The sequence below is a fragment of the Corvus kubaryi genome, unplaced genomic scaffold (assembly GCF_017639235.1).
Source record: "Corvus kubaryi isolate FWS band 111438036 unplaced genomic scaffold, C.kubaryi_AGA036_p1.0 37385, whole genome shotgun sequence".
Taxonomy (NCBI): domain Eukaryota; kingdom Metazoa; phylum Chordata; class Aves; order Passeriformes; family Corvidae; genus Corvus; species Corvus kubaryi.
This window is the reverse complement of record NW_024581127.1, coordinates 22,982,873-23,007,668: the sequence shown is the minus strand read 5'-3', so window position 1 is coordinate 23,007,668 and position 24,796 is coordinate 22,982,873. Positions and strand designations below refer to the sequence as shown.

General features: G+C 43.0%; 1 protein-coding gene across 2 annotated transcripts in view; it reads left to right on the top strand.

Annotated features, from left to right (window-relative positions):
- The window catches only part of EXT1 (exostosin glycosyltransferase 1), a 179,645-nt gene extending 156,411 nt beyond the window's left edge, over positions 1 to 23,234 (top strand). The window contains exons 3-11 of one of the 2 annotated variants that reach the window (XM_042035880.1): positions 365 to 472; positions 4,100 to 4,219; positions 9,762 to 9,894; positions 11,235 to 11,353; positions 12,074 to 12,169; positions 15,138 to 15,227; positions 18,917 to 19,077; positions 20,072 to 20,243; positions 22,768 to 23,234. In XM_042035880.1, coding sequence (XP_041891814.1) covers positions 365 to 472; positions 4,100 to 4,219; positions 9,762 to 9,894; positions 11,235 to 11,353; positions 12,074 to 12,169; positions 15,138 to 15,227; positions 18,917 to 19,077; positions 20,072 to 20,243; positions 22,768 to 22,953 — 1,185 coding nt within the window. In that variant the 3' untranslated portion in view covers positions 22,954 to 23,234. The remainder of the gene's footprint in view (positions 1 to 364; positions 473 to 4,099; positions 4,220 to 9,761; positions 9,895 to 11,234; positions 11,354 to 12,073; positions 12,170 to 15,137; positions 15,228 to 18,916; positions 19,078 to 20,071; positions 20,244 to 22,767) is intronic. The other variant, XM_042035882.1, reaches the window with a different exon arrangement.
- The last annotated feature ends 1,562 nt before the right edge of the window (positions 23,235 to 24,796 follow it).

Genomic DNA, 24,796 nt, shown 5'->3' with positions numbered 1-24,796 from the left:
TAGGGAAGTTGCTCCTTGCCAAATGGTTCACAAAGCAGTGAGAGAGTCCATCATTTTGTATTACATTCTCTAGTGTTCCATCTGCTGCATTGAGCAGTTCTGCCCTCATCTGGCAGCGTAAGCACCAGATGACAAATGGCCACTCTCTGTGCAAACCCCACCTTTCAGTGCATATGAATAAACCCAAAATGGAAAACTACTAACACTTGGGCTGCCCTCCTACGGCTTCTGGCTTCTGATGTTCTTTGCCATGTTGCCTCTCCTGAGCTTGTGCAGAGAACGGGGTGATGGTATTGGTGGAAAGCTCGAAGCTTGCCCTGGTGGTGGGGCAGCTGCTGATGGTGGCCGTGCTCTGTGCCCACAGGCTGCCTGCGTCCCGGTCATGCTCAGCAATGGATGGGAGTTGCCGTTCTCGGAAGTGATTGATTGGAACCAAGCTGCCATCATAGGCGATGAGAGATTGTTATTACAGGTAAGAAAGAGACCGCGGCCTTCAGCAGATGCGTTGATTATTTCTGCCACCATCTAAATGGACAGGGAAGATGAATCCAAAAGGTCAGGGCTGTAAAAGAATTTTTATCATGAAGGGATTGTATGTGTCAGACTGGCTGTGAACTCATTTAATATTACATCATTCATTATTTGATTTGAAGGTCATTGCAGCCACCAGGCCACATTCTTAAGTGCAGGAGACTTTTAGTTTTGCAAAGAGCATGAAATCTCTTCCGGTGTGGAGCACTTGGATGCCAATCTGAGGTTGGCCTGTCCAGGTACTGTGATGAAAGGAAAAACATTTGAGGGTGGATTCTGCTCCAGTGCTTAAAAAATAGTTTATCCTCAGGAGTATCCTCAAGAAAGCAGGTATTTTCTCAGGCAGGAGTTAACATCTAACGATTTGGTGGGAAGCAGAATCTGTCCCTTTTCTGATGCGTGGACCACGTAGCATTGCTTTCTGAAGCAGTGTTCATGTCACTTATTTTTGATCTTGAGATCATGGAACAAAAGTGGGCTGAGAAGTTACAAATTCCCTGCTACTTTCAGCATCTGCTTTGGTTTTAAATACACTATGGTTGTTTTGGGTTTTTTCAGCTACCTTAGTGGGTTTTGCAATCTAAATATATTCTGTAAATTCTGCAGAGAAGTTGATGTTAGAAGAAGTTCTTGAAAAATTGGTTTCCCCAAAGTGCCATTGCCTAGCATGAAGCTGAGATCCACAAGATCTGGAATAAACACAAAGTAGTCACTAAGAGGGATTTTTTTTTTTTATCCTTGAATTTAGTGTCATCCACAGAGAGAAGCCCTCTAAGGTACAGGTGTAGTGCCACCCCAAACCAAAGTATTCTTGCAATGTCTTTACATGGCTGTTAATTTGTCTAAAGAAGTAAATATTTGTGAAGAGCTGGCTTAGCAAGCCTTACAATGTGCTGCCTGTTCTACTTAGTGTGATACAAGCTGCAAATATAAAAGGGCGATTTGATTTTTGCTTTTGTGGACAACACATTTTTTCTGAGCAAAATTATGTCTCTCTTTAAATAATAATAATTTGCTGATCTTCATGTTTTCCGGTAACGTGCCATTCGTTCACTTCACACAGCTGCTTCCATATTGAACAGCTACTGCACTGGTATTAACAGTGTTTTTAAAGAGCTGGCAGAGGGCCTGAATGTCTGCTCTGGGAAATGTTTTTGTTATGTTACAGTTCTTAATTTCCTGTTTGAGAGCAACTCGGATGTTTTTATTTGCATATTCTCCTCATCATAGCACTGGGAGAGCTTAATCCAGCCTTTCTGCACTTATTTGTGCAGGGTGGTTTCTCCCTCCCCCCTACTCATTGCTGAAATGACCTTTTATTAAAGTTCTAATAATTCCAATGTAATCATGCCAGATTAGTATTAATACATCATTTTCTCCACCTGTCCTTCTGGACAAGTAGATTAATAGAATAGGTAAATGCATTTAAAATGGGAGCCCTGATTTTTCTTTCCAGCTGTTGTAACAGAGCCACCATCAAGGCTTTTTTAAACCTTGACACTGTATTTGCTGTCACTCACAAGCATGGTATGGTGTGTAAAATCATAACTTCTTGCAGTAACCTTCATAGTCAGAGCAGCCTTCCCTTTCAAAAGGTGTAGTGAGGATTGAGTATTGATTTTACTGGTTACTTACACATGTATACACACACACCACACAAGGTTGCACATATTGCAATGAAATGTTTGTTGAGAAAATGCTGTATTGCCACTGCAAAGTGACTTGAATCTTGTCTTTGCTACTGATAGTGTTTCTGGGTGTGATTAATGCACATCTGTGCAGCCAGTGCAGGTAATGTTTATTATCCTTCTACTTACTGGAACACATCATGAATAGTGATGTGATCACTTGGAAAGACATGTGCTAATACATATTTTCAGGTTCTGTCTTTCATACTACTTCTGCAGGGAATATTTTACCTAAAGACCTAGGTTTTACTTAAAGGGCCTATAGGGAAGGAACATAAAGTAGCATCTTGGACAATCTGACCGTTTTCTTCTGCTCAGGCTTGCTGCAGTGCTAACTCTCTCATAAGCCCAAAGTCTGTACTATATTAGCAGTGTCTCTAAGATGATGGTCTAAGAGGTGAAGGGCTGAGAGAGCAAAGATTGGCCCATCTGACACTGCAGCCAGTGGAGCCATGGACAAAGTGTCCAGACCTGGTTGCAAACTCTGCAAGTAAAGAATTTGCTGATTATTGTGAAAATTTTTTACATGTAAATTCTTGAAGTCACAGTTTTTCTTCAGGAAAGAGGTTTCACAGGAAATAATTTGATTTGGGAATATTTGAAATCAAATAATGATTGCTGCCACTTCTCAGAGTATTTTAGGAATAAGCAGAGTGTGTTTTGGTCAGAAAAGGGTTGGATGTGGTGGTATGCAGGCAAACTTCAGAATAAGCTGGAATGCACAAGGACCAAATACACAGCCCAGGTATTTGCTTTTAAAACTAATGACTCAGGTAAAAGATTTATGAGAAAGGAGTGTCTGAGAACAAGTTGGCCTAATTTAGTGGTTGGGCTTGATGAACTTAGAGGTCTTTTCCAACTTAAACAATTCTGTGATTCCAGTTAGAAATCACAAAAATGTAGGTGCAAGCGCACAGCTATTAATTTCTAGAAAAAGATGAGCACAAAGCAGCAACATATCCTAAATGCCATTCTGGTGCTGTGACTAGTCCTTGTCACCAAAGCAAATTTCAGTTAAATTCCCTTGATAGTGTCACTTCTCATTGTCCAAGTTGTACTGGAGGCCTTGGTCAATGTCCTAAGTTAAAGAATGGCACATACACACCTTAGGTTCAAGAAGGACATGGGGATGGTAAAAGATAATGACATCTTTTGTAGACACTCCCGTTCTGATCTAGTGAGCAGTGTCATTTTTTAATGGAAAAGTGTTGCAGCAGGACCATTTGGGGTTTATTTGTAAGGCAACTTATACAACAATTAATGTGTAGATTTAATGAGAAAAAGGCAAAAATTTGTACTGTTTTCCCTTGTGAATAACAGATGTAGTGGAAGATATTATTCTTAGGTCTACCTAAGGTAATTAGTGAAATGCAATTCGATCCACAGGCTCCCAAAAAGGGGAGTCTTACTTAAGGTGTTGCTATGTTTTCCTTGGGACACTTAGTGTTGGCATGCTGTGGTAAATGCAATTCCAGATCCTGTTAATATACTTGGAGCATGGGGATTATTGAACTCTTAAGACCTGCAGGTACTAGCTTGTTAAAATACTAGTCCACAAAGAGTTTTGTGGGATGAAAAGCATGAGGGGTGCATGGAGGACCTCCTTACTATGCCACACCACAAGGTTTTGTGACCATAAAACAATTAAAAACTAAAAGAAAGCAGATTTTAAAAAAATAATATATTCAATACCAGAGGTTATAAAGGGTTGTGTCTTACTTGTTTTACATCAAGGCTTTAACTGTTGACACGCATCTCCATTGGACAGGAGTGCTGAAGCTGTATAACCTGCTAATAGAGGAGAGGGCTTGTCAGCGGCATATTAATTTGAGATTGTGTTGTTTCTAAAGCTTCTGACTGTATTACATCTTGTATTACAGATTCCTTCTACAATCAGGTCTATCCATCAGGATAAAATCCTAGCACTTAGACAGCAGACACAGTTCTTGTGGGAGGCTTATTTTTCTTCAGTTGAGAAGATTGTATTGACTACACTAGAGGTGAGTAAAAATTGTCTGGGACCTTGCCAAGCAGCAAGGTTTCTGTACCTGTCCAGCTACTCCTGTCCTCAGCTGGTATCAGACCTTGGTTTTCATGACATGCAATTGGTCACTGGGAAAAAATCTCAGCATCTTGATGAGTTTTCTCCCCTAAGGAAATACTTTCTTCATTATCTGAATCCACATTAGAAAACTGACACGGTGAAAAATGGGAGCTACCCAATGCATGGAGAAGTTGTCATGTGTGATCTTGACTTTGCAAGGCTTTATGGCTTATGAATCACTATCCTTGTCATTGGTAGTAAATGTATTTCTTAAGAAACACTTCTGGAATTCATTTTGGAAAAAATATTACTGTAGGGATCCTCCTTGACCATTCCTTAACATTTTGATGCCTTGTGATGGGACTATTGATCTGGCTCAAGGAAAAGGGGGGGGGCTTGTAAATGCTGTGTCTTATCTTCACACACAGGAGAAGGGAAGGCCTGATCATTCTTATAAATTATTAACAGATAATCGTAATTAGACTGCTATTAAAAGGGGAGACAGATGATCTCAAATGTGGATAGAATCCTTTCTGAATTCAGAGACAGAGGAAAGATGAAAGCCTCTTCAGAAGTAGGACCCAGGCTGCACTTTCAAAAGCAGGTTTCTTTTCTAACTGTTTTGCAATTTTTCACATGACTTTTTGACACATTTGTACCACTGAAAGGAGCTCACTTTGTAGGTGCAAATGTATTCGTCTTATGCTAATGCTTCTGCAATTGCACCTGTCTTTGTGCACAGTTGTAATGCACACTTGTTAAGGCTCCACATTTCCTGGTCTGCCTGCTTCCCCCTGAAAACTGCAAATGAGTGCCCATGGCTGATCCACCTCCAGCTGCTGGAAGTCAGTCCCTTAGGTTTTTCCATGCCAGTGAAGAACACCAGGCAGGGAACATTTGCAGAGCCCCTGGCATAGCTCAGGAGCTCACAACGCTCCCATTGCCCTCAGAAGAGCATATCTTCATCTGTGCTGCCCATTGGCAACTTCATTGTCAAACTCCTCATAAGCACTGATGCGGTAGTGATAATGATCACAGCCCACACCAGGATCAGATCACAAAGGTGGAAGACCATGTGCCATTGCTCACAATTTAATTAACCCTTACAGAAGTGCTCCCAGGGACCATCAGGTGGCTCATGCATCATCTGCCCCTTCCCTGCATGTGCCCTGTTGTTGGTAGGGATTGCTAAAAGGACAGGAGCACACAGCTCTCCCCACTGCCCCTCTCCTGCCTGTGCTGGGGCTGGACTCCAGGGGACATAACCTGCAGCTCCCACAGCCTTGGTGTCCATCACATCTAACTCCAGCACTCACACATGTTTTTAGTGCTGCTTTGAGACACATCGGCCCATGTGGCTGCAGGAGCCCAACAGACAGCAAAAACTCTAAAGCTGAAGCAGATGGGTAACCAGCAAGCTGGAGTTTTTGCTCAGAGCAGAAAAAACAAAGTGAAGACAGAAGTGTTCCTGGAAGATTTAGTTTAATGAAACCAATTAATGTATCCCTGGTGTTGAAGTTATGTTATGCGTTTTTTCATTTGTTTGGGAGACTGATTTTGGTTTGTGATTTTTTTTTTAAATTGTATTTTATTTCAGGACTCTCAGTCTTTTGAGACAGCTAAGAGGGATTCTGTTATGAACAGATATTCATTTCACATTTCAACTTGCCTAAGTAAAGTCCCAAGTTAACTTTCCTTAGGAAAGGAGTAAAACAGTTGAGAGGAACTTTTGTTGTCTGAAACCTGCAAGCAGTGTATCCTCTTCTTAAAATATAATGCCTGGAAGAAAATTCCTAGCAGGATTTTTTTTTTTTGGTGGATGTGATCCATCTTCTGTTGTAATACTGTTGTGTCAGAGTGCTCTGACGGTTCTAGATACCATCAGAATAATCACTTGCCTGCTAACTGCAGAGCCAGTGTATGTCTATGTCTGAGGATATCACCACAGAAGAAGTCTGCACCAAATCAGATGTCTGCAAGGACATCACAGCCTTTATCCTTCATACCTCTGGAATCACATTTTAAGTTCCTTGATCATTTCACAGCACGTGGTGGCTGTTGTGGTTTAATCCCAGCCAGCAGCCAAGCCCCAGGCAGCCGCTCGTTCACTCTCCCACCAGCGGGATCAGGGAGAGAACTGGAAGGGTAAAAGCCAGAACACTCATGGGTTGAGATAAAGACAGTTTAATAGGGAAAGCAAAAGCTGCGTACAAAAGTGAAGCAAAACAAGGAATTAAGTCACTGCTTCCCGGGGGCAGGCAGGTGTTTGGCCATTTCCAGGAGAGCAGGGCCCCATCACGTGTAATGGTGACTTGATAAAACAAACACCATAACGCCAAATGTCTCCCTCTTCCTCCTTCTTCCCCCTTCTTCCCCCCATTTTAAACCCTGAGCATGATGTCATATGGTCTGGAATTTCCCTTAGGTCAGTTTGGGTCACCTGTCCTGGCTGTGTCTCCTCCCAACCTCCCAGAAACCCCCAATTTCCCTGCCAGTGTGGTGGTATGAAAAGCAGAAAAGGCCTTGGCTCTGTGCAAGCCCTGCTCAGCAATAACAAAAACATTTCTGTAGTGTCAACCCTGTGTTCAGCACAAATCCAAAACACAGCCCCATTGCAGCCACTGTGAAGAAAATTAACTCTACCCCAGCACAGTGGCCTAAGCCACACAGCTCATAGTCCAAAATAAGATGTTTGAATCAGTTGGCCAGCAACCCCCAGTGGCAGGCACAGAGGAGTTGCCCAGTGCCTTGGACAAGGTGTGGGTTAGGCAGTGGTGCTCTTGAGTGTCTGCTGCAGGCTGGTGAGTGGGAGCACGGGCAGTGCAGCAAAGGGCTGCTGCAGGCACCATCGGATGCAGGCTCCAGGGTAACTGCGCTTCTTCAGCTTGGTTTTCTCTGGAAACAAACCCAGAACATCCCTGCACAGCGTGCTCAGTCCTCCACTCCAGAAGAGGAGGGGAGGGAGACAGCACAAAGTACAGACAAGCAGTGTTGGATGCTTGGCTAGGGCCTGTTGAAAAGCAACAATGATTAAGGCAATATGTGAACTTTTTGAAGTGTGAAGATGAGTGAGACAAAAATATTGGACTATTAATGCATTCCAAAAAGAAAAAGGAGATCTTGCCAAAGATCCTAACCCCTTTCTTCTCTTATTAAACCTCCTGTCATGCCTCGTCATTGGAAAGACCATGTAGATTCTGTCTCTGCAATATGTGCAACACTGTACACTCTGCTTTTTAATTCCTTGGTGTCCTCCATGTCATCTTTTTACACTTCTTAGTTCTTTTTCTGCCAAGTTTACTTTTTTCCCCCTCTATCCTGACAGACAGCTAGGTTTCTTATGTAGACCGAGGGGAGTGATAAATTAGTGATCCATTTTTTGACTGTGGTGAACCAGCTCCCCAGCTCCCCAGGAGGATGCAGAACCAGGCCGGTGAGGTTTGTGGTGCTGACTGCTCTGAAAGCAGCCTGTGCTGCAGTGGCAGTGAGGCCCTGCCCCGTGCTGGAGCTGTGCTGGTTCCAGGCATACTGAGGCGCGTTGAGGCGCATTGAACATGAGCCGTGTGTTTCCCCTGCAGCCTTGTTGGCTACCAGTGCCCTGGAAAACTCCACCGTCTATGGAAACCTCCTGGCCACGTACATTTGCAGACTTCTCCTTATCCGATTGTGCCCCAGTTCTGAGAAAGCAAGATGGAGGAGCTGTAGTATTTATGCTTTGTGGTAAACACTCAAAAATAAATACTTTACAGGTTTTCTCTTTTGTTTAGTGGCATAACTTGCAGGTGGGTAAACAGCAGTCATTGTCTGTGTTTTTTCCTGTCCCCACTGCCACATGGGAGATCCGACAACTGATACACCTAACTTTTCAACTAGAAATATTCAGATACATTCTTGTCAGTGATGGCATTACAGTCCTAAGTCTGTTATTCCAAAAAAAAAGTTAAATTAACTTATTCATGTGAGTGAATTACTGCATATTAGCTATGGTAATTGGCTGTAGGCAAAATTCAGACAAGCATGCATTTAACATCTGCCCCAGTTTAGCAGTTCATGTATTGCCACCAGCACTGGATTGTCTGGCGCAATGTAACTGGTGTTTTAATCTTTTCTTGTCATGGCAATCAGAAATTCGAGGAAAACCACTGCTTGTGGCAGCACTTATTCATGTATTGACCAAATGTCCCTGAACTCAGCAGCTTACAGAGATTTTACCTTGTTCAGACTCCAGCAGCTTCTTTTGTTCTGCTTGTGGTGGGTCTTTTTGCTTGTTTTTTGGTTTTCCTACACTTCAGTCCAGCTTCAGAGACATGAAGTTTCACCCTATACACCTATGTTAAGGCCAGAGTCATTAGGTTAGGACAACCAACATGTTCTTGGCACTCGAGCCCTGTGCACTGCATAAACTGCCAGTTACGTGAAAACCTCCTTGGGAGATCACAAAAGATGAGCGGCAGAAGAAGGCAAGGCATTCCTGCTTAGCCCGCTTGGGGGAAAATTCATCCTTCACCACCCACTGGCCCTTTGCAGCATCCCATCTCCAGACCTGCCAACTTCTAATGCTCCGAGGGAAGGGAAATCTGTAAGAACATTGGGCTCAAGAGTGTACTGCACTTAGAAAGTTGCACCTTTTGGAGGCTGAATTTGTCCTGTTAGAGATTCCCACCACTGAATCTTGTTATGCCTTTGCAGGAAGTTTAAAGAATTTCCCATCAGTGTAAGAACCACTCTTGTTCCTGCAATCAGGCATCTGATGTGAAGCAACTGTAATTAGTTTCATAAATACATACTAATTGTACAGCATGGTATATTTTTTTCTTTTTTTGCTTTTGGTATTCTAGATGATAAAGTAGATGACCTAGCAATCTGTTCTGACCTTAAAAATCTTGCATTCTCTGGTTTTGGTCCTCTACAGAGTCAAACAGTAGTCGTGAAAAGATCTTCTGTTCCATCCAACAAGGAACTGTTACAGAACTGAGGCATGGAATCAGTGATGTATCTGAATGCTAATATCCCTTTATAATTAAGCAAAAATTAATAATTAGTGCAGCCTGATCTGCTGAAAGTCTTTTTGATTTTGAATACTCTTATTATCTCAAAGTATTACCTAGCTTTTTAATGCCATCTTCAAATAATTTTCTTCTGTGAGTTCTGGATAGTAAAGCTGACAATGAACTAATCAGGCTTACAACTGCTAAGATATTCAAATAGACAAAATATTTGACTTGAAATACAAAATGCAATAAATTGTATGGTCCCCATGTCTAGAGAGACTAATGAGGTGCTCTGAAACCTATGGCACAAAGCCTGAGCTGCTGAAGTGGTGTCAGAGTGTGCAGGTTCTGAGTCCTTTTAAGAGAGATCAAGGAGGAATGTCTAGTAATTTGTGTGCCTCAGCTTTTTGCAAAATGGGTGATGATTCCAGTCAGCTGGAGTCCCTGAAGCTCCTACCAGTGACTGTAACATTCTATTTAAAAATCATTACTTCTCTTGTTTTCCAGATTATTCAGGACAGAATATTTAAGCACATATCACGTAACAGCTTAATATGGAACAAACATCCTGGAGGGTTATTTGTACTGCCACAGTATTCCTCATATCTGGGAGATTTTCCTTACTACTATGCTAATCTTGGTGAGTGAATCCTTGCTATAATGTAGTAGCATCTGGAATTTCTAGTGGAATTTTGAAGTTTTGTCTTTGAGTAGCATGTGCCAAGTGACTTACCATTCATTTCTAGTTAATGATGCCTTTCGTTTATCCTGTCTCAATCTTCCCTGCCCACTGTAGACTGGAACATCTCTGACTCATCAACATGCATCATGTGCCTCTTGCTTGCAAAGATTGTTAAAAAAAAAAAAATCTATGTTCCTTCATACTTTTCAGTTGCTGGTAATTAATGCCTGAGTTGCTGACCCATTCATAGCCTGAGGGGACATAAGAGGAATAGCTTTTTCCTTTCTTTGTTTATTTGTGCTTGGCAAATTGGAAAAGTGGTAATTTACCCGTGACACTTGTTATTGGGGTGCACACTTGGTATGGATTTATTCTCCATACTATGTGTCTTCATATGGATCCCGCTAGAAGGAATGAATAGGGCTTAGCTTCATGGCTTTTTCCTGAAGCAGAGCTTGAACAATGAGTTCTGCAGGCGATTGTTCCTTCAGGCTGAAGGGATCCTGCTTACCAGAGTGCTGCTATTTTTGGCTCAGCCTGTGCCATCCCACGTGTGTGGATCTGTACTGCTCACCTGCTAAAAATTGACAGTTACTGTGTTAGAAAAGGGAGTAGAAGTGGTAATTTTTATGAAAAATGACTATGACCCCACACAGATGAATTTAGATGAGGTTGAGAGCAGTAAAGAAGGGTAGGCACCAGTAGGATGTGTTATTCCAGGCAGAAAGGGAAATCATAGCAAGACAAAAATTTAAAAATGGAAGGCAAGGATGCAAGCAGAATTATCAGCTCAGGAGGAAATTGAAGATGCATGTGGATAGGAATCACCGCAGAAAAAGCAAAAATCTGACAGAGGCTGTAATGGAACTGAGGAAACTGAACAAGCTTCTGGAATTTGTGGAGATAATCTGTAAAAAGCATCAAGCACCCAGAGCCAGGCAGCAAAACAGCCTGTGTCAAGAAAGACATTTGGCTGAACAAACTAGATGTCAATATTGTGGGACAAACTGGATAAAAGAAAGAGATTACAGGACATCCGTGGAAATAGTGAGTAAGAAAAGGAAATCATTGTCTTGGAGTCCGGTATTTCAGAGTGGAAGTTAAATGCACAGAGTGGGAGTTAAAGGGAAATGTGATCTCCTCTGAAGCATCTGGTATCTGAGATGAAGGGAGATGACCTAAAAAAACCTGGCAAGGTTTGCATTAAATGCAGATTGTTTTTTCCATCCCCAAAGTCCTTTAATCTGTAGTAACTGGGGCGATTTTGTCTTTACTGAATGTGTATCTCTTCACTTCAGGTCTGAAGCCTCTTTCCACATTCACTGCCGTTATTCACGCAGTAACTCCCCTGGTTTCCCAATCTCAGCCTGTGCTGAAACTCCTGGTTGCTGTAGCCAAGTCCCAGTACTGTGCACAGGTAAGCAGCACTGTTTCGCTGTCAGTCACAGCAGAGACAAACCACTCTGCCAGGAGTGAGGAGCCTAGTGACTCAGCCCTGTTTCAACGCCCTGTTTTAATTCTGATGTTTCTTTCCTCTGAGATTTCTACTGTCTGTGACCTACATGCATGGGAAATAAAAATTCTGAGTATAATGGGAGTGGAATAGAGATAGTAATTAAACCCTTTGTTACATGAGACAGGTAAAATAATGAGTGCACTTTAAAGATCAGCATTGTGTGTGCTGCAAACTGCAAAAGGATGTCTATGCCTCAAAAGCAGCTACATGATCTTCCTTCCTCCCACTGTGACTCTTAATCTCATCAGTGCCAGGATTTTGGCTTCTCTAAAAAAAATCCTGGGGAGTTCAGTAGGAGCACCCTCTTGCAGCAGAGTTTCACAACGGGTTTTGCCTTTAATGAGAGCCACAGTAAATCAGTGACATCTGTATGAAGTGGCTGAGATAGAGACTTCCAAGTTCCTATCCAGCCTATATTTGCCTGAGAGGATATATATTGTAAGTAGTCAGATTGGGTGAAATTAATGTAGGAAGTGTTATTTTTATACAGATTTGTATCATTGCTTTTGATTTTGAAATTCCTAACTTGAATTTAACATGTCTGTCTGGAGATCTGAGACCTTAGAGTATGGACAACGTTGCCACAAAGGTCTCTGATCGTGGTCCAATAATCTCTTTCAGATTATTGTTTTATGGAATTGTGATAAACCCCTCCCAGCCAAACACCACTGGCCTGCCACTTCTGTGCCTGTCATAGTCATTGAAGGAGAGAGCAAGGTAGGTGGAGAGAAGCATGGTAAAAGTTGCCTGTATTCTCCAGCAGGACAGAAATTTATTTTTCCAGCAGCTTTGGTGAAAGCTTTGTAGTTCCCTACAAAATGACAGCTCCTTTTTATTCCTTGGCCTTTTGTACCATCTTAGTTGCAGGTTTGTGTTTCATGCATGGGCCCTGTGCACTCAGAAACCATCAGCATGGCAATTAATGCCTTGAATCTGAGATTCACAAGTGGCACCCAGTTTTGAAATGTGACCCCAAGAGTAGATAGTGCTGACCCCATTGTCAGGGATTCCATCTCTCTGCAAGTGCATGAATGTAGGGATGCAGCTGCATTGAATCTGGGAAGCCACATGCAAGACTTGGGTGTCAGCTGTGGACTCAAAAGCAGACTTAAAAATGAAAACTTGCCTTTGAAAAGCATCTTCTCTTACTGCCTCGTGAGGTACTGCTGCCATCAAAAAAAAGGAAGGGACAAGGGACATGGGACACCTGTGTGAGAACAAAATCACCATGTCATCTCTTGCTGTGCAACACACGTCTTATTTGTACTTTCACAAAGTCAAAATAGATGCCATCAGATGAGAAAAGAGGGGTTTTTAAAATCCACACTGAAGTGGATGATTCCTTTCCAACTGCAGGCCTGAGAGAAGCAAGACTTCGTGCTTCTAGAATCTGAAACAGATTCAAGTTGGTCCTCTCTGCAGTCTCTGTCAGCTGGATCCAGAGCTCTGTGTTGGCAAAGGGAACTTCTGGTTGCTTTGCCTGTACAATTCTATTTTGAATTTGTAATTTGGTCTTTTCCCCTTGTCACTTAGTAAGGGAAAAGAGAGCCCTGCAAGGTTAGCAGCTAAATGCTCTGGCCTTAGCTAGCCATTTAAACAGTATCAGGAGAATTCCTGCAGGGCCAAGAAAGGTTGTAGAGATTTCTGAGCCTTTTGAATGTTCTGGGTGCTTTTATTTTCTTTTTGTGAAACTTGCAGAGGTGAGATAGCAGAGAAAATCTCTGACCAGTTCTACAGTGTTTGTAGAAATTGGCCCCAGGCACTGTTCAGATTACAAATGAGTCTCCTGAGTACACAAAGGTGTGTTTATAGTGGACAGTCTCTTCCCTCTAACATCCCAACGTAAGCCAAGTGGCTACTTGCGTGGAAAGCTGTTTGTTTGGACGAAGCTTGCAGAGCCAGAGCAGCCGAGTTCAAAGGTTGCACAAAGGAACTGCTTTTCATCTCCAAACTTGGCTGAGGTCTACTGGCAGGCACCAGTACTCCATGCAGGTGATCACAGAGGTCTGCCTTTTCGTAACCTTCACTCTTCCGTTGAAATCAAATATTGTAATACCCATTTTAGAGATGGGTACTTTAGCTATAAAACAAATACCTGCCAAGTCCTGACTGTTGTACTATTTGGTCATTTTGCACAGTCTGTAAAAGATCAGGGATGAGAACATGGGTCTCCTGCTGGCCGCTTGCTCTGCTTCATCTTAGTGTAAACAAAGCAAAACCTTCAGCCCCAGCCAGATGACCTCTTCATCAGAACCCTGCCTCTCCAGACCAAGGCCATCATAGTGATGAAGGGATGCTCTCCAGACAGACACTGTGAACATCTTGGTTATGGAGACGGATCTTTCTCTGAATCAAGGCATAGATTCCAAACACTTGTTCCCAAACAGGTTGCAGAGGATGTAGAACTGACCGTGTCCTGTTAGGAGGGTTGTGTCAAATTTCTCCATGTCCCTGTTTCCATACAGTGAATTCCTCTTACTGGTGTTGACTTTTGAAGTGGGTTTTTGGCGTAGTAAATTGGTAAAGAAGTCTAGTAACTAACCAAGCTATTTTTCCTAGCAAATGAGGGAAACAAACTGTGTTGCATCCTTGCTATTCTTCATCAGTTCTCAAAAGGTGCTATTTACTCTGCTAAAGAAACCATACGGATTTTCATTTCTTGCTTTTATCTTTTCAATCCAGCTTTCCCATCTATTTCCTATTACTCTGAGGACTGTCCTGCCATATCTTTTAAAAGTTTATTCTGTATATAGGTTTTATGTATATAGAATGGTTTGAGTTGGAAGGGACTATAAAGACTATCTAGTGCCAACCCCCCTGCCGTGGACCAAGAAGCCTTCCACTAGACCAGGTTGCTCAGAGCCCTGTGCAGCCTGGCCTTGAACACTGCCAGGGATGGGTCATCCACAGCTTCTCTGGGCAACCTGTTACAGTGCCTCACCACCCTCACAGTAAAGAATTTTTTCCTAATACCTAATTTAAACCTACTCTCTGTCAGTTTGAATCCATTCCCCCTTGTCTTGTCAATACATACTCTTATAAAACATCCCTCTCCATCTTTCTTTCAGGCTCCCTTCAGGTACTGGAAGGCCATTTAAGAATGTGACCTCTTAACATGCTACAATACCTATATAATTCTTCAAGCAGATAAAAGCTCAGTTTGAGTTCTTTAGCATATTCTCCTTTTCTGATGGAGAATGTCGCACCATCCTGGTAGCATTACATCCTTCACATGCAGCTTGGGCTCCTTGGTTTCCCAGCTGTGTAACCTTATGAAGGCTGCAAAGTCCTTCTCAGTGTTGATTATCTTTGATCACACCCTGTAGGAGAGCAGAGGGGACAGTCCTAGCCACCAGGGAAAATGTCCTCCCTGGAGAAGCTGTAGGTACATCTAATTCTCAGTACAGACCAATGCAGTTTGTCACTAAATGAAAGCAGCCTCCTCCAAAGAGGGAGGTCTATTCAGAAATTACTCCTCAGATAGAAGGTGTAGGCTGACTTCTGGGGTGACAAAAATGACATTCCTTCACTCTTGAGCTGAAGGGTCCTTTCCATCAGACAGAAATATGCCACGTACTTCAGACAAGAGTAAATAAGAGTGAGGAATAAAACTGAGTATTTGCCTTGGAAATGAGTCCTTCAAGTGATTTTTATTTCCTCCCCTTCCTGCCTTGGATACCCACAGGTTATGAGCAGTCGCTTCCTACCCTACGACAACATAGTGACAGATGCAGTGCTAAGCCTGGATGAGGACACCGTGCTTTCAACCACTGAGGTAAGGGGTCTCTGTCGTTGTGGGAGTCTGCTTGGCTCCTGGGCTCAGCCTGAGCACAGCAGATATGCTCTTCTCTTGGCTTTGCCAGTGAGAAAATGTTACAAGATTTCCTGCTACACTCCTCAGATTTAACGTGTTGCACTTGTTTCAGCAACCCTGCCACTGCCTGCCGTCAGAGGAGCTTTTCGCCCTGGTTAATTGGCTCATCATTAGCATATGGTTCTTCCGTTCTCTATTATTTTAGTAACATAGCTGCAGGCGGGTGTAGGCAGCCAGGAGCAGTCAGCTTTAATATTCTGTTCTCACTTTTCTGATTGGGGTAGCTTCCCCCCCACATAATCAGTAGGATGTAGGTGGAGGAGGAAGGGTTGTCAGCAGCAGGGGACTGCTATCACTCCAAAAGACAGCATTGCCACCCTAGTGCAGGATTTCACTGAGGAATACTCTTTCCCCGTTGTGTCAGCCCATAAAATTGGAGATCTTTGCTAGTTTAGGTGCTTGAGTGTTTGTGCCAAGAGCAAGATAGCACTAAGAAAAGAAAAATACTGCGGAAAACCAATTTTTACAACTGGGATGAGTATTGATTTCTAGAACCTCTTTCTGAGAACCACAAGGGAAACTGATGACAGTTTATATAGAGTGCAATATTTGGGAAATACATTATTAATGATGGCCAGGGAATAGCTTGAAAAACTCGATTTTCTTTTGTTTTCCCTTTTTTTCCCCCATGTTCATGGTCATTCCCCTCTCCCCACTTCACCTTAATAAAAATGCGTTTCTGCCAGTGATGGGGATCTTTCACTGATGCTGCCACTACTTATATGTCAGTGAAAAAATGCGTAACATTAGTCTTCAGTCACTGCTATATACCCTAAGATGTTACTGGATTTGTTCTAAATGGATGAGACTGCAACTGCTCTTCTCCCCTGCACAGAGGTTGTGCTGTGGTTAGACTGCTCCAGAAACAGCCACAGTACCCTCTTTCGCTTCACAAGTGAAAGAAATAGTTGACATTGAATCTGTTTGATACCAGTGTTAAACCTTGGTAGTTTCTGCTAGATGAGGAAGAATACGGCTACTGCCAAAGCACTTGTGTGCAAAGCCCTGCAGAGCCCAAGGAAACCCCAGAGCAATAAAAGGCATTTATCCTTGGGCTGGACTTCCTAAGGTTGTTGCTTAGGATGAAGAGTCCCATCTCAGCTGCCCTGGGGATCATGGTAATACCTCTAAGGGACTTCATTGCACTGAGGGCATATTTACAGCAATCCACCCTGTGGCTTCCATGAGGATTTGGGGCTTTGTTTTGTTTTAACTGGGCATCCTCCAAACTTCAGAGTAATTCAGGCTTCTGGGAAACATATGAAATAAACAGTGTTTCTCATTCAGCTTGGCCGTGTTTTACCCTAAACACTTTGAAGCACAAATACTTGTTGTTGTGTGAGACAACCTACACTTTTCTTTGTGGCTTTGTTGCTTTGCTTTGTTTTCTTTGTTGCTCCTGTGAGCAACTTGCAGCTGATCCTGTGTGTTTGTGCAGTGGGTATTTGCTCTATGAGCCCCCTGGTCCCTGTTCTGCAGACAGAACCAGCTGGCCAGCTGTTGCTAGAACCCACCTTGCAGCTCCGGCATGTCTCTGCCAAGGTGCCAGCACCAGCAGCTCTGCTTGGTGGCTCTTCATGAAGAGGTGGGGGGCCTCCCTATTGCTTCGCTTCCCCCACAGTACAGCTTACGCAAATGTGATGTGGCATTTCCTTTGAAACTAGCTGCTCATGGAGGGTTGTTGTGGCACATCTTCAAGGCCCAGAAAAGGCAATTTAGAAACGTGTTCAAAGACAATCATAATCCCATTGAGAGCAGCAGTCACCAAGCTCATCCTCCAGACTGTCCGATCTCGGCGTAGTAAAGGTTTTCCATTCTCAACAGGGCGGTGCGTAACTGTTCTGTGAGAAGAGCTGTTCCACACGCACAGAGGGGTGTGTGCGTGGGAAGTCATTAGAAACCAGCGTGGGTTGTGATGCAGAGGTTTAAGAGACTGCCAGCTTGGTTGGATTTTCCTGCTGATCAGCTGAAAGTGGCAGTGCTGCTGGAAATTACATAGGATGAGATCTGAGGGGCTTTTTTAATAAAGGGAGTTTTCTCTTAGGGTGGTTGCTTTAGTGCATCTCCCTAGTGCAAGGGCAGATAGTTGAAAGCACAAGAGAGGGCACTGGGAGCAACAGCTTTATTATTTATTAAAGTTTGAGATTCTCATACTTCTCTAGAGAAAACAGATGTCGCGTTTTATGGGAAAGGCCTTTATAGGGAAAAAATCCCTCCAGTTCTTTCATGTGGTATTGATTTGGATGAGATCAGAACTATCACAACGGTAACTGGTTTGTGCACATTGTCTTTCTAGTTGGCCTCAGATTCCTTGAAACAACTTTAAAGAAAATAACCAGGCCCTGACTTTGTACTTCAGTCCATGTGCGACTCTTCTGTTTCATAAAAACACTTGCAAATGTGAGAAGTCTGACAGTAATCAACACAAAATGGGACTGTTCTCAGAGCAGCTATTCTTTATCTAACCTCTACACCCTTAACTTTGCATTCTTGGAACGCTTTTCAAACATTTTTGAGCAAAGTTTTAGGTCCCTCTGGTACTGAGGGGAACCTAATGTGCAGTGCAGAAACAAAGCCCTCTTTTTTTTGGGGTTTGACTAGGACAATTAGAATTGTGTATAACTCTTACAAAATTTCAGTCTAGCTTGAGCTCCAAAATGTAATTTGAAGGGGAGGGACTGCCAACCAATGATAAAATCTTTCCTTATGTATTTGTACCAAATTCTTTTCAAATATAATGCTGACCATCCTTTTGCAAACTACCCCGATCATCCCTTTCCTAAAAGCACCAGATTTTGTTTGGTAGGATGATGGGGTAGCAATGTTCTGTCATGTCTCAATTCTCAGAGATTTGAGTTATTAAAATAATTACAGCAAGACAATAAAAAAAAATGCCATTGGCAGCATTTGACGTGCTCATGTGGCTCCTACAATATAAAGCATTTTTCTTAAAGTTTAGGTTCCTTATGCCATTTAACTAAATGGGAGTTTTGTCTTCCTCTTTATTAAGCTGTATGTTGAACCTTTTTTGGTCATATAGACAGTTTTAAAAGTATGACCAACATGGTCTTCAGAAAGCTCAAAACAGTTGGAAAATATAAAGGGACTCCTCACTGAGTGTCTGTTTTATTCTCACTGAGCCACCTTTACCACTTAAAGCATTTGACTGCTGATTTTCCAAACTCTGTGTCAACAGTGATAAAATGGTAGGTGCAATGCACAAAGATGTGCAAAACTTTCAGTTTCCACATGGCTATTACCCTTTGGTGTTGCATCGTGGTGAAAATGCATGCACCTACACCCATTCTTTCTGTAACTTGAAAAGGTTTGATATGTAAAGGGCAAGCTTGAAAATGTTAATGTAATGCTGTGATGCTCTAGACTCCCTTTAACAGGAACCATTAAAATGTGCATAATTATAGGGCAAGATGTCAAGCAGTCAGTTTAATTTACTGATGAATACACAGAATTAATGTTTTGCAACAGTTCCAAGATTTTGAATTGCGAATTAGTGGCAAGGTAGTATTTTGTTTTGTTGACATTTGTTGAAACAGTTTCGGTATTCATTTGGCCTGTACCTTTGTCCACAGGTGGATTTTGCCTTTACAGTTTGGCAGAGCTTTCCAGAGAGGATTGTAGGGTACCCTGCACGCAGTCACTTCTGGGACAACACTAAGGAGAGGTGGGGGTATACCTCCAAATGGACTAATGACTATTCCATGGTATTGACAGGAGCTGCTATTTACCACAAGTAAGAACCCAGAGCATCTGCTATCCTTCTTCTGTATGAAACAAAATAGTAAAGAGGGGTTGGGGGTGGGGTGTGAAGAACATTCTTCCGGGGAGGGAAAAAAATGGGAAGATAGTAAGTGGGTCTACTTTTTATGGGGTAATAATTTAAGTTCTTGGTTTAGCTCTGGGGATCTGGTAATCATTATTGCACTTGTTGGGTCTCTTTGAAGTCACTTGTGTTTTGAGGCAGTCAGACTGCTCTTTTTAACATCAGGAATTACACACTTCAAAGAGTTCCTGAATTCATTAAGCTGCTTGGCTGAATGGCCTGTAGCGTAGCAGAAAGGAGGTTACTTCCAGACCAGCTCTGAGTGTGTGTTGGCTGACAGCTGCAGACTGCAAAGTCTTCTGGCTACCCTAGAAATGTAGTACAATGGGCATGTCACAGCTCAGCATATTGCAGCATGTTGGAGAAAACCTATGTATTAGAACTTCAGCAGACCAAAATCCTCTCTACATTTAAAGAAAAAGAAAATTCTGGAGTCTCTAATCCGCATCCTTGAGAAGGAGAAGACCATCCACAGGGAATGGTATAGACCCAAAGGAGAGTAATTTCAGCAATAAAAGAACAGCAGTAGGGCAGTTTTAGTAGAGTTCTTTCCAACTGAACAGTTTGGAAAGAAAATATGGAGGATGAATTCATTGGTGTTGTCTATAACATTATAGCACTGTGGGGCTCTCCTTCCTACTTGTCCATTATCTTGATGCTTAGGCCCACACTGTTTCTTTCAACCTGGTTGCAAAAAAGGCTCATGTTCTGTTTCTCCTTTCTCTGTCTTGATGAGAAACTGATTTGTTTTCCCTTCTTGTCGGAGGGTGAGACCAAAGAAAGGAATTGGTATATTGGGAGTTGAGTACAAAACTTGTGTCTCAGATGAGATAGAAATTTCCTGGAGCTTGTGATACCTGAAAGCCCAGTGACTTGTATTAATAACACTGCTGTTGGTTTCCAGATATTATCACTACCTGTACACTCATTACCTGCCTGCCAGCCTAAAGAATATGGTGGACCAACTGGCCAATTGTGAGGACATTCTAATGAATTTTTTGGTGTCAGCCGTGACAAAATTGCCTCCAATCAAAGTAACACAGAAAAAACAGTATAAGGAGACCATGATGGGACAGGTATGTAATCACAGCATGTTTCAGCAATTGGAATGTAGTAACAAGTCCACTTCTAGGTTAGGCTTACAGAGTGATACAATTCTGTCAAATATTTTTGCAGTTTTTAGTTTAGCAGAACTGTAAATAGACTTTAGATATGTTTATTATAGTGAAGAAAAAGGAAAATGGCGAACATCTGTGTGTGCTGCTTCCCTTCATAATTTTCTCACTGTGTTATTCATGGTGATCCCAAGCTCCTGGAACTGATGGTTGTGGTGACTGAATTTCAGTTAAACTCTCATTTTCTAATTAAGTTTTCTATACCTAAGGCCTAGGCATGGAATGCTAGAAGCATAAATAAATTCTAGACAGATTTTCTACTTTTTATTATTATTAATTAATATAATGTACCAGGCTGTCCCTGTGCTATTTTAAATTATATAGTGTGATTCAAGCACTGACATTGAACTGTCACATCTGAGATAGTTTGTGATATGCAAGTATTTTTTCCCCACAGGGAACATTTTGTCCCACATCGCCCACTAGCAGCCATGAAGTGCTTGCTTTAGGTCCTCTTCCAGCTGCTAGCTAAGCCTTTTGTCATTGCAGAAGTACCTCTAGTAACAAGGATACATCGTAACGCGGGGACAGTTGTCCTACTACCCTGTGTGAGAGAACAGTGAGGGCAATAGCAAGTCCTGCAAAACCTGCAAGTCCCAAGCAGCCTCCCATCTGTGCTGCCACAGTGTCTATGCTCTCAGTGCAAACAGTACCATGATTAATATGGGGCAGGTGAAAGAAGGGGCCCTCTGTTTTCCCCTCACATTTTCTCTTGGTAACATTACTTGGATCTTTGACTGGGGAGTGGCCATGCCAGTTTGTAAACTCCATTACCTGTATGTCAATGTGCTTGCACCTGAGGTATTGGTAGCACTTGTAGCATTCAGCAATTCTCACTCATCCGGGTGCCCAAGAGACCTTCTGTGGACAGGAAGGTGCCATCCAGAACGTATCTATTGCTTCCAGTTTCAGCTTCAACTCTTCACAGGGCTGTGCTTTGGCTGTTTGGCAAAGCCTGAGCATTCATTTTTCATCTTACAGCACAGGTGACTCGAGTCAGCCATGAACTATAACTCTCTCCTAAAGACAAGTTGTTCCTGCAGCTTTGGGAAATGTAATGGACCATGTTCATAATTCCTTGAAAGACAAATAAAAAATTAACATAACCTCAGTGTTGTGACAGAGATGAATAGTCATATGGAAATTCAGTGTTAATGGCCAAAATGTCTGCTATAATCCTGTAGCAACAAGCTTTTACTTGCTCTTTAGCGGCACTGTATACTCGGGAGGCTGTAGTCAATGCACATTATAACCTACCACTTGAGCTAAACTGGACAGGCCTTGGACCAAGATCAGGTCTGGTTCCACAGTCATTTGGCAAGTCCCTGACTTTATCTGTTTCTTCATGCTTTAATTTACATCCTTTGACTTTATGAATTTGTATTTGTTTTTAAAGTATAGTGGAAACTTAAGTGCTATAGAGAGATGCATGGGAAGTGGCACAAAAAACCCCTAGGTTCTCAGCATTCATACTTTATCTTAAATAATAGTTTTTTGTTCATAAATGTTCGTTAGGTACAGATAAAGAATAATAACAGCTTTAAAGCTGCTAGGGCCTTTTTTTTCCAGTGCTGCTGGGTTTCAATGGACTTCCACAGGGATTACAGCTGCCCTGAACTTTGGAAAATGAGGCCAGAATATTTTGCATGTATATAGTTGAAGACCATGGTGTTTTCCTTGGGTCAGAGTTTAATATGATACAGTGTGGGGCTCCAGTTCATTTTTTGTGTCTGTGAGACAGTGCTGTCTGATGCAGTGGCCTTGGCCAGTGGGATTCCTGGAAGCACCTTGCTTTTCACTGCAGGGCATCTACACACACGAGTAATGCCAAGCACATAAGGACTTCTACTCAGTTACAAGCTGGTTGAAATTACTTATGTATAAATTTCTGCAGATCTGATCTGCAAAATTGCAGGTTTAACCCTGAATAATTGTTTTCCTCCTACAGCTGAAGACCATGGGCAGCAGCTGGCCTGGGCTTGGGTGTTTACCTCTGCTTCAAAGCAGTGGCCTTCTTTTTTTCCTGGTGGTTTTTAAGAACTTTTATCTCTGAAATAGCTGGAGGGTTTGAAGAGAAGAGTGAGGGATAGGCTGAAGTAGAGCGCTGGCAAGATTTGGGAGGGCTGCTTGTGGGTGTTGTGCTCCACAGGCTGGCTCGTGGTTGAACTCAAGTCTCCATGTAGCCCTGCCCTCTTCTCTCTTTGGGAAGTCAGGGTTGTCCAGCTCACCACAACTGGATCTGCTGTGGGCAGGGTGTCCTTCCCCCTCTTTGAGCCCCCCGAGCAGATTCCAGCCGCCACAGAGCCACGTGCTCCTGAGCCCTGGCACGGCTGGGCACCATGGTGTCTGCCTGGCCCAGCTCCCACCTTTCCTGCCATCCTATGTGCCAAGACCGACTCTGATCTCTGCTCTCCTCTCCTCACAGACGTCCCGGGCCTCTCGCTGGGCCGACCCTGACCACTTTGCCCAGCGGCAGAGCTGCATGAACACTTTTGCCAGCTGGTTTGGCTATATGCCGCTGATCCACTCGCAGATGAGGCTCGACCCTGTCCTCTTTAAAGACCAGGTCTCCATCCTGAGGAAGAAGTACCGAGACATTGAACGACTCTGAGGACACTGCTGAGGGGGCCGAGCCGCCCTCGCCCGTGTGGGAGCCAGACTGTGCCGCCAACAGCGAGCGCCCACCCCCGCCAGCCACATCCCGGTGCCAGGGCCCGCTGCTCCGGACTGCGCCGAACCGCCGGCAGGCTGCTGTCGCTGAGACTAGGTCGTGTACAGTTTCATTATGGAACATTAAATAATTATTTTTGAAATGATTGCTATGCAGGTTTAAACTTTTTTAATGATCAAAAAAAACCCCTATTAAAAACAGAGTTCTTTCTTTAATCAAAATTGTGTTGGTTGTGAATATTTCAGAGCTGCCATTTCTTTCCTTTATGCATTTGATTGTCAATGCAATTTTCATTCCTTTTTCCCTGCACAGTTAAACGCTGGAATCTCACTGGGAGAAAATGCAGGTTCAGAAACAAACTGAGCACAAACAGGACAGAACTGAAGTATTAATATTTCTCATTTACTACTGACTTTTTTTCCTGTTTTCCCCAAGCCAGTAGTAGTCACTGTGGAGCCACTAAGGAGCATAACTCCTTTGGACAGCTGGAAAACTGGAGAACTGCCAAGGAGCCAGATGAGAGGGTAGATCCTTCTGGCTGGAGACACCTGTTTTAAAGGCAATCAGCCTTGCCTTGAAGGGAGAAAGGAGCATTACTGTGGAGGAGCAAACCAGTGACATGGAGCACAGGGACAAGCATGCACAGCAGGGCTGTGGAGCCACGTGTGAGTGTGTTGTGCTTGGAGAGGCACGTCCTGACTGTCCCTGCCCATGGATGGCAGAGCACCCCAGGGCAGTCAGCATGGCCGGCATGGTGGTCCTGTGGGACACCCAGAGCCTGCACAAGTCCCTGCTGCTGGCAGCGGTGCCACTTGGCAGCTAAACATCCAGATGTAGCTTTGTTCTGAGGGTAAAAGGGGTGTTGACGGAAAGCAAGAAAGCATGTTGGTGCTTGCAGTGTGCAGTGCAGGAATTTGGCCTGTAACAAACTGGCTTATTCCAAATCAAAGCATGGGCTTCTCTTTTTTTTTTTTTTTTTTTTTTTTTTTTTGGAAGTGCAACTATATAGAGAAATTCCCTCATGGAGGTCTGACACCTGAAGTAAAGTGTATGGTCAGACACGGGGTCCTGGCAGCAGTGGTGTTCCCAGGCATGCTTGGGGCAGGGTAACACACAAAAATGTGCTTCTGAAATACGAGTGCTGCTCATGCTCCAAAATGGTTTTAGCATTTGAAATACAAGTATTTTTAAATTGAAATATTCCAGTTGTTTATTTCTTTGTAGTCCTTTGTTTATTTATGTGTTTCTTTACATTGAAGAATGAAAACAGAAGCAGTGATTCGGGTCAGGAAGATGCCATTCCAATTTGCTAAGAAAATAAGCACTTTAAAAATGTTTTGAGCTCTCACATTTTGATGAGTTGCATTTGGGGTGCTCCGTAATTATTGCCACCCCAAAAGGAGCTCCGTTAAAGTCACAGCAAGAGGGTTTAGTGCCGATGCCCAGAAGACCAGCAAGCCTTTCTATACCTCATTTCTTTGTAAGCAGGCAATCTGGTAGCAGGGATGAAGAGTAGTGACTCTTCAGTCACTACCAGTCCCATCTAGTAGGGATGAAGAGTAATTGGACCAGAATTATCACCTGTTTCATTCAGGCTCAGGCACCAATTTAATATTGCAGCTTTAAGCAACTCCCGTAACCAGGGCATGCCTCAGTTTCCTCCTTTGTAAAAGTAATAGTTACTGGTTGTAGAGAGAATGCTATGAAGCCTAAATAATTTCTCTTGCTGATAAGGTCATTATCCCTAAACTGAAAGGTGCTGTAAAAGTGAAAAGTATGTGTT